This window comes from Myotis nattereri (assembly GCF_964212035.1).
Source record: "Myotis nattereri genome assembly, chromosome: X".
NCBI classification, from domain to species: Eukaryota; Metazoa; Chordata; class Mammalia; order Chiroptera; family Vespertilionidae; genus Myotis; species Myotis nattereri.
In genome coordinates, this window is record NC_138078.1 from 95,880,887 (window position 1) to 95,895,808 (window position 14,922).

Genomic DNA, 14,922 nt, shown 5'->3' on the forward strand with positions numbered 1-14,922 from the left:
TGACATACAAAGGATACAAATAATTCTCACTCTGGCATAAAAGTGACAACTTTCTTGGAAGAAAACCAGATACTGTAAATTTCTCAAAGTCTTCCTGAAACATTTTTTAAAGTAATTTTTACTTCTTTAGAAAAAATACATACATGGCAAACCATCTGTAATAAAAGGCCTATTCTATAAAATTTTACCTGGTCCTCCTCATATCTGCAATCATATCCTATTTACAGACAAATATATCTATACTAATAAAAGAGTAATATGCTAATTAGACTGGGAGACCTTCCAGGAGACCTTCCAGATGTTCTTCTGGACAAAGCCATGGTGGCGGGCCGAGGTAGAGGTGGTTAGAGGCCAAGAGGGGATTGCAGTTTTGGGTGATCAGGCTCGTGGGGGGCGGGGCCGTTGGGGGTAAGCAGACCAGCAGGGGGGCCAGTTGGGGACAAGCAGCCATCAGTGGGGGTCAGTTGGAGGAGATCAGTACAGGAGGGGGGGGGCAGTTTGGAGTGAGCAGGCCAGCAGGGGGACAGTTGGGGATGAGCAGGCCAGTGGGGAGGGAAGGTAGGGGCAAGCAGGCCAAAAGGGTGGGCAGTTTGGTGTGATCAGGCTGGCGGGGGGGCATTTGGGGGCAAGCAGGCCGGCAGCAGGAGGGGGCAGTGGGGGGTGAGTAGGCCAGCAGGCAGAGTGGTTAGAGGCAATCAGGCAGGCAGGCAGGCAGGTGAATGGTTAGGAGCCAGCAGTCCCTGATTGCGAGAGGGATGTCCTACTGCTGGTTTAGGCCCGATCCCTGTAAACTGGCAGTAGGACATCCTTCAAGGGGTCCCAAATTGGAGAGGGTGCAGGCCAGGCTGAGGAACACACCCTCCCCTGTGCATGAATTTCGTGCACCGAGTCACTAGTAAAGTATATAACACCCCAGCTGAGTAGCAACAAAGGAGATGATGGGACAAAGAGAAAATTTCAGCTAAAATCGGCCTTAGCAAGGTCCTTTGTCACACCTTCTACATGGTATTTTGGACAGGCTTTTCCCCCATTATGATCCTAAGGAACTTTGCAATTATATATGAGCCAAATAAGGACTACCTTTTTTATTGTAAGAACAATAGCAGACAGAAAAACAAGCTGCCAAGCTTAAAAGTCTTCAGATATCTGGTACAGTACTTAAATACAAGAAGGACTATGAAGATGAAACTTAAAGCTTTTTAACTGCCTTCGAAAACAGTCTCTTTGTCTTGAATTTGATGGCTCCAGAATAAGAGCAGGCAAAGAAAAAATTTTTCCAATAGACATTGGTGATTTAGATGTTGGTGATCTATCAAAGTATTCTGTGGGCCAAAATCAGAATCCTTGTTCTTATCAATATATCTTTTTTTCTTACATTTCTCCCCTACAGTCAAGTCTCTGGTATTCAAATACTTTCAACCTTTTGTGTCTTAATAAATATGCTCTCAGGGACATTAAAATAACCCTTTCCATTAGCACAGTCACATTTAGAAAATGTTTCTAGTTATATTAAAATGGTATTGATAAACAGCTTCATGATTCTTCTAGAAAGTAGTGGGCTCCTATTTTATTTATAAATAGAGACCCGGTGCACGAATTCATGCATGGGTGGGGTCCCTCTGGGTGGCCTGCAGGGATCAGGCTGAAACCTGCAGTCCAACACCGCCTGCAGCTCCTACCTGCTGCTTCTGCTGATCCTGGCCCTTTTGTGCCTGCCATGGGCTCGCACCCAATCAGTCCTGATCAGGAGAGGCTCATACTGCCACTGCAGCGCTTGCCAGCCATGAGCCTTGAGTCTGGCACTCTCCCAAGGGGAGTGGCCTGCAGGATCGGGCTGAAACCACCTGTCCGACATCCCCCAAGGGGTCCTGGATTGTGAGAGGGTGTGGGCCAGGCTGAGAGACCCCACTGGTGCATGATCGGGCTGGGGAGGGACTGTAGAAGGGCTCCAGAGCATGTGTGGCCCATCTTGCTCAGTCCCAATTGGCCAGACCCCAGCAGCAAGCTAACCTACCAGTCGGAGCATCTGCCCCATGGTGGTCAGTGCATGTCATAGCAAGCGGTTGGGCAGCCATATCATTAGCATATTACACTTTGATTGGTTGTTCCGTTGTTCTGCTGTTTGCTCTATTTGCATATTGCCCTTTTATTATAGGGGATGTATCTCAGGAGACAAAGCATATCCCTATTAAACAAGTAGTAGTGAATAATAACATGCTTTGGTAGATGAAGAAGCTGTAAAATGTAAAGTATGAAAAATCTAATTGTTTGACCAATTCTGGATTTATCAAACATTTGTGTTAATAAACGTTTTAAATATCTTCCCCAAACCCTCTCTGGTATTCTTTCCATTGGGGAAAATATTTTTATTCTAGAATTGGGTGAAATTACAAAGGAAGTTTTGGCATTCTTGCACTTCCTCTTCTTGAAAACAAAATCTGTATTTTCAGGCCACTCTGGGATAAGTTGGCCCTAAACCAGGAAATGCTATGTCATCATATTACTGGGATATGTGGACTTTTAAATTACCCACTTGGCCTGATGGTTATAAGGTACTTATGTGTTTCTCACAAGCTCAACTCTGTTGAGAATTTCAAACATACTAATGCTTTCTAAACATATCTGATCATGGTTTATTGGTTTTGGGGAATGTACATTTATGTGGGAAACCCACTCTTAAAAAAGTTTTAACCCTAACTGGTTTGGCTCAGTGGATAGAGCGTCAGCCTCTGGACTCAAGGGTTCCAGGTTCGATTCCGGTCAAGGGCATGTACCTTGGTTGTGGGCACATACCCAATAGGGAGTGTGCAGGAGGAAGCTGATCAATGTTTCTCTCTCATCGATGTTTCTAACTTTCTATCCCTCTACCTTCCTCTCTGTAAAAAAAAACAATAAAATATATTTTTAAAAAAGTTTTAATTGGGAACTTTGAATTCTCTCATTATATATTTCAGTAAGAAAAATAACTAATAGCTAGCTGATCAGCCAGTTTGCATCTCTAAGTCATCTTGAATCCTTTGGGATAAGAAATTTGTGACTTGAACACACATCTATCTCTTTCAGTCAGGGTTTTATGGAAATAGCAAAAATGTGGGATTCATGAATTAGTTTAAATATAAAATCTACCACTAAATAGCCAAGAACTACTTGAGAAAAGTGGTCTTACTTGTCTAGGCCTCTAGTTCCTCATGGATAAAATGGCACCAGAATATTTGGCCTACCTATAAACAGGGTTAAAAAGTAGGGTCAAATGCAACTAAAGGGTGTCCCAAAACTCATGCAAGAAGTAATTTTGACAGAAAACACAGGTTTATAATTAAAAATTGTAAATTTTTTATTGATTCATAAAGAATACAGTATAGGGTTATGTATGGAATAGCATATCGGGTAAATGGCCTCCACAGCTTTACTGGCACATATACACTCTTTTGTTATTGCCTGAGCAGCCGCATTTTCAAAGAAGAATGGTCCAATGATGCCTCCAGCCCAAAATCCGCACCCAACAGTGACACGTTGTGGATGCATTTGTTTCTCAACAATCACTCGTGGATTTTCTGAACCCCAAATGTGACAATTTTGTTGATTAACCAAGCCATCAAGATGAAAATGAGCCTCATCGAAATTCAGCCACATTTATGCAAAACAGTCATGGAAAATTTCAACAAAAGAGTGCATATGTGCCAGCAAAGCTGTGGAGGCCATTTACCCGATATGCTATTCCATACATAACCCTATACAGTATACCTGATGAATAAATAAATTTACAATTTTTAATTATATACCTGTGTTTTGTATCAAAATTACTTTTTTTAATTAAATCTTTATTGTTCAGATTATTACATTTGTTCCTCTTTCCCCCCCCCATAACTCCCCTCCTCCCAGTTCCCACCCCACCCTCTGCCCTCACTCCCCACCCACTGTCCTCATCCATAGGTGCACGATTTTTGTCCAGTCTCTTCCCGCATCTCCCACACCCCTTTCCCCCCCAAGAATGGTCAGTCCATTCCCTTTCTATGTCCCTGATTCTATTATAATCACCAGTTCATTCTGTTCATCAGATTATTTATTCACTTGATTCTTAGATTCACTTGTTGATAGATGCATATTTGTTGTTCATAATTTGTATCTTTACCTTTTTCTTCCTCTTCCTCTTCTTAAAGGATACCTTTCAGCATTGCATATAATCCTGGTTTGGTGGTGATGAACTCCTTTAGTTTTTCCTTATCTGTGAAGCTCTTTATCTGACCTTCAGTTCTGAATGATAGCTTTGCTGGATAAAGTAATCTTGGTTGTAGGTTCTTGGTATTCATCACTTTGAATATTTCTTGCCATTCCCTTCTGGCCTGCAAAGTTTCTGTTGAGAAATCAGCTGACAGTCGTATGGGTATTCCCTTGTAGGTAACTGAGTTTCTATCTCTTGCTGTTTTTAAGATTCTCTCTTTGTCTTTTGCTCTTGGCATTTTAATTATGATGTGTCTTGGTGTGGTCCTCTTTGGATTCCTTTTGTTTGGGGTTCTCTGCGCTTCTTGGACCTGTAAGTCCATTTCTTTCACCAGGTGGGGGAAGTTTTCTGTCATTATTTCTTCAAATAGGTTTTCAATATCTTGCTCTCTCTCATCTTCTGGCACCCCTATAATTCAGATGTTGGTACGCTTTAAGCTGTCCCAGAGGCTCCTTACACTATCCTCGCATTTTTGGATTCTTTTTTCATTTTGCTTTTCCGGTGGGTGTTTTTTGCTTCCTCGCATTTCAAATCATTGACTTGATTCTTGCGCTCCTCTGGTCTGCTGTCGGGAGTCTGTATAATATTCGTTATTTCAGTCCGTGTATGCTTAATTTCTAGTTGGTTCCCCAATATAACATTGAGGGTCTCATTAGTTTTCTTGTAGATCTCATTAAGTTTATCGGCGACTTCTAAACAGTTCTTGAGAGACCTTAAAAGTGTGGTTCTGAACTCTATATCTTCCATTGACAATTTTGTCCTGTTTCTTTGTCTCCGCATTTTGTTATGCTTCCTTGGTGCACCCCCTAGTGGTCTTTGTGCGCAGTCTTATAGTTAAACCTTGATTGTTGTAGCTAATACCAGGGAGGGTTTGACCTCCAGGCCAAGTGGCTATGAGAATCAGCTGTGTCTGCAGTGAGTGAACTTCTGTCCTCTAGGGAGGTGCTAATCTAGCCTTTGCCTGAGGCTATCCAGCAAATGCCTCTGTGCAGGGTTTGGGCAGGGCAGGTCGCACAGGATCAACAGGGTGGGCCGGAGAGAGCAGTTATGGCGGCTCTCAGTCCTGTCCCCAGGGGCTCTGCCTCTCTGAGTCCCAGCACCCGCTGCAAACCTCGGAGAGAAAGCTGCACTCGCTCTGACTGAAGCCAGACAGTCCCGCTTCTCCCGTTTGAGTCTGGGTCCCTAAAGACTCGCCCGTATCTGGAGCTCAGAGTCTGTGATTCCCTCCCGATTGAAAACGCCAACCTCGCCCTCCGCTGCCAGCCTGCTCCGCGCACTCCGCACCTCAGAATTTGACTTCAGCACTGTGCCTCCTCTGAGTGTCCGTATGCATTTCTCTTTCCTCCTAGTTGTAGGACTTCCACTCAGCCAGTGTTCCTGTGGTTCTGGGTGATGTCCCTTCCGTTTTTTAGTTTCACTTTTGAAGTAGTTGTTCAAGGCAGCAAACTCCGGCGTTAACCTATGCCGCCATCTTGGTTCTCCAAAATTACTTCTTGCGTGACTTTTGGGACACCCTTTTATATAGCTACCTAGAGCCCAGCCATTATCCTATTCTTGCTTGGGGACATAGGCTTTGTAACCCAAATAGAAAAGGAAGCTCCTTGATATCATATTACCAAACAAGTCATATGACTCAGTCTGGCCGTTGCTTCTCTTTAACCAGCTCTTTGTTTGCTTATCCTCACACCGTCTATCCTCATTCCTATTTATTGCACCCTTTACTAGTGTTTATTTCAGTGGTTCTCAACCTGGGCTGCCCATTAGAATCACCTGGGAATCTTTTTAAAATCCTGATTTCTGGGCCCCATCCTCCGGAAATTCTTTTCTTTGTTACTAATGTTGTGGCCCCACCCCATAACAAAGAAACAGAATTTCCTGAGGATGAGGCCCAGAAATCAGGATTTTAAAATGATTCCCAGGTGATTCTAATGTGCAGCCAAGGTTTAGAACCACTGGTTTATTTCTTTTAGCAGAATCCTGGTGCCTTACTAGGAACTAAGAGTGTCCATGTACATAGAGAATTGCTACTTCTTGTGGTTTATTTCTGGTGATAGAAGATATTCTTATCATTTCAAAGGAGAGCCACATCAGAGAGGAAGCAGAAATTTTAAGAGTACTACATGGCAAGGATGAAAGCCACAAAATCAACTTTTAGCTTTGCAGAAAAAGGCAAAGGGAAGTAGAAAGCATCTTATTAGAGAATGCGATAAGACTGGAACTTGAACTTCCATGGAATTCTCATGGTACAAGTTGATTGTTTTATTCATTCATGCCTTAATACAAAGAAAAAACCTGCCATTAGGTTTTCCAACTATAAATCAGGCTCCACCTGCTTCCCCTAAAGACAAATAGGTGCCTAGATTTGTTGTCTAGTAGTTTAATGTTTATTGGTAAATCCACTGGAAAATCATAGGGAAATGCTAAAGAATGCTCTGCTGCCAGCCATTTCAAACTTTTTTTAACAAAATATATTATCAATACTTGGGGAAAATAAAAATAACTAGTTTTGCCTTATATTTATTTCATAACTATTTTGATCCAGAGCCACAATTTAGCTATATACAAAAAACTTATTGCTTGTCTTTTCTACTTGGTCTAAGAGAATACGTTGAGAAGGAAGGAAAATAACTGACTGAAATATACTGTTACCTGTTCATTTTAGGGAAATGATAAGATGTATTTTCCCCTAACCCAAATCAACAAGTCAAGGTAATTGAAGGAAATTCTGGAGAGAAGTAAAGATAGAGATTAACCTTTAATTACTTTTCATGCCAATTAGTCCTTTTCTAATTCATTGCCTCAAATAAGTCAATGATATCCTTTTTCACTGGACTTCAGAAGAGGAAATTAACTGTATCATTAATTTAAAAGTCTTCCTTACTTTACATACTATTAATATATTTCACTTTGTACAATAAGAGTATTCCTGAAGCGCTCATATAAAATTGAACTTTTGTACAAGTAGTAAGAAAGCTTTTAAAATTATAATCAAATGAAAATTAGAGTTAATAAAGATTCAAAGGACCCAGTGGTGATCCATTTGTCAAGTGCAGATTGACTTCCTGAGTGATTTCATATCACCGTCAACTTCATTATGCTCTACTTTGTATTCATTAATAGTTATGTCATTCATGTGTGGGGATCTTATTTTCCTGTTTGTAAGTTCCTTTTTAGTTAGGACTATGACACTTAAATGTGTAAATCAATGATATGTTCATTGAAAATTCCACAAAATGTATTTCCTTAATTTAATAATTTAAGATAGTTTTCTCTAGTCCATTACACATGTATACACAAAAGTGTGATGATTTCAAATTATTAAGAGGTGAAAATCTTTTTTTAGACTGGCTAAGAAAAGTTACAGAAGAGTTAGGAAACTACTGGGTTGTCATGGTATAAGGAGACACACTTGAATATTAGGGAAACACATTTGCTTCCTATTTTACTCCACTATAACAAATTTTCTGGAAATGAAGTTTGCTCATATTTGTAGATTAGGGTAAAAAGTGGAGAGAGCTGTATATTTTCATAACACTCTAATTCAAATAAGGTCAAGTAACAAAGAAGCTATGTCATAAAATCTTGCATTTATAGCATTATTCTTTCAAATATTTAAAGAATTTTAAATATGTTGTCTCATTTGGTTCTAACATCCAATAAAGATAGGTAATGGCAAACATCTGCCATGATATTTCTGAGGATAAATTGAACCTTGGGAAGATTCAGTTAATATCCAACTCTTGTCTATCAGTGCTGAAGTTGATGTGTCCTAATGCCAGTGTAGATGCTCTTTTCTGATGACATCATAATGCCCTCTGCTAGAAATACCTTTTGAAATTATGTACTCTACCTTGGTGGTTCATCCCAAAAGATGGCATCGAGTATCACTATATAGACAATCCTCAAAAACAATATATCTAGGCCTGACCTGCCCCCTGAGTGGCAGACACATATCTCCATTTTATGCAATTTGATGCATCCATAAAATGGAAGTGCATTTGTATTTATTGATATACAAAGATCATCTTTAGTTATTGAATAAAACATGCAAGCTACAAAATAGTGAGAATAATATGAGCTTGTTTAGATTAAAACATATACTAGTATATATATATAAATTATATCTCTACCCATTTACCTCTCTTTGTCATCTCTAACTACTGCAATAGTATATAAAATGTCTAGAGAAATATACATCCAACTGTTACCATTAGTAGGAGGAAAGGTGCAGTACGTACCACTAGAATGAATGATTAGGAAAATAATTGACTTGAAACATATATTTTAAAACATATCACCACAGATCAAACCAGTGCCTTTAAAATGCAATGAATCACAAACTAATCATGGCTGTGTTGTATAGGCATAAGGATAGATGTATATGAAAACCAATAGGATGGAACTATTTCTATATAGGTAAGGTAAACTGATTTTAGATAAGGATGAATGACAATTCATGTAGACAGGATAGTCTTTCCAACAAATAATGCTGAGACAACAGGATACCCACATGTAAATGAATGAATTTTGAGCCCTACTGTATATCAAAACTACTGCCCTGGTGCACATCGAAAGGAAATTAATTAAAAGGTGGCTGGTGGGGTGGGACTGGGTGAGATGGGCTGGACAGACCCTGGAGCCAACCTCCCATGGTCCCTCCCCGGCCGGCTGCACCTGGGGTGGCACCGCAGCTCAAAGGGCATCTGTGGAGTAAACAGGGTCCCTCTGGCAGGTGGGGTCCCTCGGCCTGGCCAGTGGGGATCAGGCTGAAACCGTCTCTCAACATCCCCCAAGGTGTCCCGGATTATTGCGAGAGGGTGGTTCTCAGGTGACCCATCCTGGAATTGGGCTTCCTCCTTGGTTCTGGGTGCATCACCCAAGAACTGCAGCTGCCCAGTCACCGCAGCTCGGCAGCTCTTGCATTGAGTGTCTGCCCCTGGTGGTCATTGCGCATCATAGCTACTGGTCGGACAGTCAGTTTATATACTATATATATATATATACTGTATATATACTATATATATATACTATATATATATATTCAGAATAGATCAAAAACCTAAATGTTTAGAGAGCTAAAACTATAAAATGCTTACAAGATAAGATTGGGGTAAATCTTCATGACCATAGATTTGGCAATGGATATTTAGATTTAGCATCAAATGTACAAGCAACAAAACAAGAAATCAATAGATTGGGCTTCATCAAAATAAAAAAAATGTGCCTCAAAGTACACTATCAAAAAAGTGGAAAGATAATCCACAGAATTGGATAAAATACTTGTATTTAGAATATATAAATAATCTTATACTTCAATAATAAAAAAGACAAGTAACCCAATTAAAAAACAGGGGCAAAATTTTTTGATTCAACATTCCTCTGAAGATCATATACAAATGGCCAAGAAACACATGAAAAAATTCTTAACATAATGGGTCGTCAGGGATTTGCAAATCAGAACCATAGTTAACTACTGCTTTATACCCACTAGGATGTTTATAATAATAAAACAGAAATAATGAATATTTGTGAGGAGATGGATAAATTGCAATAATTGTTGTTGGAAATGTAAAATGGCACAGACACTGTGGCAGTTTGACATTTCACCAAAATGTTAAATATAGAGTTAGCATTTGACCTAACAATTTCACTCCTAGGTATATACCAAAGAGACATGAAAACATATATCCATACAAAAACAATATTAATGCTCATGTTATCATTATTCTTATTAGCCAAAGGGTGAGAAAACCTAGATGTCCATAATTTAATGAATAGTAAAATAAAATGAGTGAAATACTAATATATGCTATAACATGGATGAATCTTGGAAAAAAGCTAGTCACAGAAGCCCACATATTTTATGATTGTCATTTATGTAAAGTGTTCAGGATAGATATATCTACAGTGATAGAAATTATATAGTGGTTGCTTAAAACTGAGATGTTTGTGTGGCAGAATTTAGGGGTGATAACTAAAGGGTGTGGGGCTTCCTTTTGGGAGTAATAAAAATATTCTAATTTGATTGTGTTAATGGTTGCATAATTCTTTTAAAAACTGAAAACCATTGAATTTTATACTTTAAATGAATGAGTTGTATGTTATATAAATTATCTATAATAATAAAAGCATAGTATGCAAATTAGACTGGACAGCGGAACAACCTTCCGGATGTCATTCCAGACATCCTTCTGGATGAAGCCGCCACAACTGGGGCTGAGTTAGAGGTGGTTAAGGGTGATCAGACAGGCAGGCAAGTGGTTAGGGGCTATCAGACAAGCAGGCAGAGTGGTTAGGGGTGATCACACAGGCAGGTAGAGGGGTTAAGGGTGATCAGGCAGGCAGGCAGAGGGGTTAGGGGCAATCAGGCAGGCAGGCAGGCAGGCAGACAAGCGATTAGGAGCCAGCAGTCCCGGATTGTGAGAGGGTGCAGGCCGGGCTGAGGGACCCCCGTGCACTAATTTCATGCACCGGGTCTCTATAATCACAATAAAAATGTTACAAACAAACAACTCTGTAATTATTCACTTCAGTTAAAGCTTTATATAGTGGCTGATGCTGCTGGTTCCAGGATCACATTTTGAAAACCATTGAATTAAAGGATCTTTAATTAACCTTTATTTTCTCCCAAATTCCCAGTTCACCAAAGATCTCCATTCTCTGACAATTCTAGATAAAATTTTACTATAAATTTCTGTATGGTTTAATGGGTTGCCATAGGATTCCCCTCTGATTTACTGTGTTTAGAGTCTCACAGTCATTGAATGGGATAACTTAGGAATTTACTCTCTATTCTTATTCTGCAGGATGAGGAAGAGGATCTCAGGACTGAACTCAACCTTTTGAAGAAGTACTCTTTCCACAAAAACATTGTGTCCTTCTATGGTGCATTTTTCAAGCTGAGCCCTGCTGGCCAGAGACACCAACTTTGGGTATGTATTAATTACCTGATTTTATTCTATAATACCAGGTCACACTTGAGGATGTACACTTTCATAAGCTGAAATACCACACAACCAAAACAGTTTTTGTTTCACTCCAACCATCACTCAGCTTTGTACCCTACACAAATTTCTTTCTAAAGGCATGTACTCATTCTGTTTTCAATAAATCCTTTGCAGCATCTCCAAACACTACCTCTCCTTTAAAGCTTAGCTCAAATCCTACCTCCTGATTAAATATACCTGGTGTGTTACCTGTCTTCCCTCCTTCCCTAGATATTTTATTTTAAAAAAATATTTTTTATTGATTTCAGAGAGCAAGGGAGAGGGAGAGAGAGATAGAAATATCAATGATGAGAGAGACTAATTGATCAGCTGCCTCCTGTGCGCTCCCTACTGGGGATCAAGCCCACAACCCAGGCATGTACCCTGACCAGGCTTTCCAAGTTTTTTTTTTTTTTTTAATTTATTGAATTTACTGGAGTGACAATGGCTAATAAAACTACATAGGCTTCAGGTGTACAATTCTATAACACAGCATCTGTATATTGTGTTGTGTGTTCACTACCCCAAGTCAAATCTATTTCCATCATCATTTATCCCTCTTATACCCTCTTCTACATCTCCTAGCCCCTTCTCCCTCTGGTAATCATCATATTGTTTTCTATGTCTATGAGGTGTTTTTTTCTTTTCTTTGCTTAGTCCCTTCACCATTTTTACTCAGCCCCCCAAAGCCCTCCTTTCTGATAGCTATCAGTCTATTCTCTGTATCTATGAGTCTGTTTCTATTTCATTTGTTAGTTTATTTTGTTCATTTAATTCCACATATAAGTGAAATCATATGGTAATTGTCTTCCTTGACTGGCTTATTTCACTTAGCATAATACTCTCCAGGTCCATTCATGCTGTCATAAAAGGTAAGATTCCTTCTTTTTATGGCTGAGTAGTATTCCACTGTGTAAATGTACCACAGATTTTTTTACCCACTCATCTACTAATAAAGAACTTATACAATTCAAGACCAAAAATACAATTAAAAATGGGCAAAGGTCCAAAATAGACACTTCTCCAAAGAGGACATACAGATGGCTAATACACATATGAAAAGATGCTCAATCATTAGAGAAATTCAAATTAAAATAATAATGAGTTTTCACCTCACACCTGTCAGAATGGCTGACACTAATTCAACAACAACAATAACAACAACAACAACACAAGTGTTAGCAAGGATGTAGAGAAAAGGGAACTCCCATGAACTGTTGGAGGGAATGCAGATTGGTGTAGCCATTGTGGAAAGCAGTATGGAATTACCTCAAAAAATTAAAAATGGAACTGCCTTATGACCCCGTGATTCCACTTCTGAGAATTTATCTGAAGAGACCTGCAACAATATATTCACCACTGTGTTCATTGCAGTGTTATTTACAATAGCCAAGATTTGGAAGCAACCCAAGTGCCCATCAGTAGATGAGTAGATAAAAAAGATTTGGTACATTTTTCAACTCTTTATAATTCTACCAGCCTTTGGAGTCTTCCATCAGACAATTGAGCTAATCTTTGCAGTGTCTTAATCTCTAAACATTATATATAAATGCAAGTTATATGGACTAAAACTCTTGAGATATTTTCAGAAAATTATTTTCTAATTCTTGATATTTTGCTGGCTTCACTGCAGATGGTGATGGAATTATGTGCAGCAGGCTCAGTTACTGATGTAGTTAGAATGACCAGAAATCAGAGTTTGAAAGAAGATTGGATTGCTTATATCTGCCGAGAAATACTTCAGGTGAGTCTTTATATAATTACTGTCTTCTGGCCTTGAAAATACCCGGGAGTAATATATACAATGTACCTTATAACTGTTCCTATAGGTTGGTTTAAAAATTCTAAGCATGACTTCTGAATCAGGATACCAAAAAAGAGACCAAAAGGGTTTAGAGAAAGCAGATTTTCAGGTGATGTCCTTAAACTTTAAGGTAGAGCACAAGATTTGTAAGCAGGTTCTTCCAAATCATGACCTTTAATGGCTATGTCAGATTTAAGCTATTGTGCTCAATGGATCATGGTTATAACTACATGGAATATTTGTTATGTTATTATGATTTTTTTTTAATATATTTTATTGATTTTTTACAGAGAGGAAGGGAGAGAGATAGAGAGTTAGAAACATCGATGAGAGAGAAACATCGATCAGCTGCCTCCTGCACATTCCCTACTGGAGATGTGCCCACAACCAAGGTACATGCCCTTGACCGGAATCGAACCCGGGACCTTTCAGTCCGCAGGCTGACGCTCTATCCACTGAGCCAAACCGGTTACGGCATGTTATTATGATTTTAGAGTTATTTTTAAAGCATAGAACTGTCATTAGAAATTAAGATAAAGGTTATGTAGAAAGCAGTGTTTTATAAAATGTCCACAAATCATTTTGCAGACAGATATCCTCTTTTAATAAAGCCCTATTCTTAAAACTTTATTTTGAATACCAAATTGGATGAGAATGACAATCTTGATCTACCAAATCCAATTTTTTCCTTGTGACTTCAGTGCTTAGGGAACACCCAAGAAAAATATTAACGGAACTAAACAGCATCACTAATACAAAGTTAAAATGTCCTTCTTCTCATTACTTGTGGCAATAGTGTGAATAGTTAAGAATGCAAATGATAGATTGAGTTTAAATTCTGGGTCATTATGTATTAGCTGTGTGTCCTTGAGTCAGTTACTTAATTTCTTCAAATCTCACCTTTCTCATCTATAACATGGGATAATATTAGCACCTTCCTCAAAGGGTTGCTATGAGAATTTAATATTTATTGCATGTAAAGCACTCAGCACAGTGCTTGGCAAAGAGTAAGAACTCAATAAGTAGTAGCTGTTTTTACTGTTACTTCTATTATTAATCCCCACTTAGTATCTGGAATAATATCACTGAAGCCAGGTCATACGTTAGCCAGGTCACGGGTTAATTTCAGAGGAGCCAGTATGGTAAGCCAATACAAATTGTAAATGCTTTAAAATGAATTTTTACATCCTTGCAAATTCTCAGCCTACAAGGTTGACTAGAAAATATTTTTTACTAAACAAATGGTAGGAATAGAGCAAAACAATGTCTGAACTATAATTATAAGATGTCCAGACCTTCACTCTTATGGTTTGTTGGAAATATGGATGCTAGAAAAGAAAGTAAATGGTCCAGTGTATGCACAAACATTACTTTTTGATGTTCTTTTTTTTTGGTGTCCCAATTTATTTTTCTTTCTTAATAGCCAAAAATAGTATTTCTGGGAACTGGTTATAGTAATTCCAGTCTAACAAAATAATTTTGTCTGAAAAATGCAAAACTGGGCCATTTTTATTCTCAAAAGTTTTTCCAAAGATATTAAGAATATTATGTGAAAAAAAGAAAATATATATGCTGATGTGGCTTTTAAAAAATAAATATATTATATGCAGGGCTTAGCTCATCTTCATGCACACCGTGTAATTCACCGGGACATCAAAGGTCAGAATGTGCTATTGACTCATAATGCTGAAGTAAAGCTAGGTAAGTTTATTTTTACAATACCTTAAGTGAAGCCCAAAATATCTTAATGGAGAAAAGTCCTTTAAATAATTGTGTTTCCTATCATGTTTCTAACAATATCATTTACTTGTTTAGGCTGTGTCTTCCCTGCCTGCAAAACCAGTCAAAATTTGAATATTTGTTTGGAAGGGAGGTGGGGTAAGACAAAGATGCACCTAATTGCTTCTCTG

The 14,922-nt window shown here is 38.7% G+C and overlaps 1 protein-coding gene across 1 annotated transcript in view; it reads left to right on the forward strand.

Annotated features, from left to right (window-relative positions):
• The window catches only part of NRK (Nik related kinase), a gene marked incomplete at both ends in the record, with an annotated part of 166,953 nt that overhangs the window by 89,585 nt on the left and 62,446 nt on the right, over positions 1-14,922 (forward strand). The window contains 3 exons of the mRNA XM_081115343.1: positions 11,029-11,154; positions 12,842-12,952; positions 14,623-14,713. Of these exons, the coding sequence (XP_080971469.1) occupies positions 11,029-11,154; positions 12,842-12,952; positions 14,623-14,713 (328 nt within the window). The remainder of the gene's footprint in view (positions 1-11,028; positions 11,155-12,841; positions 12,953-14,622; positions 14,714-14,922) is intronic.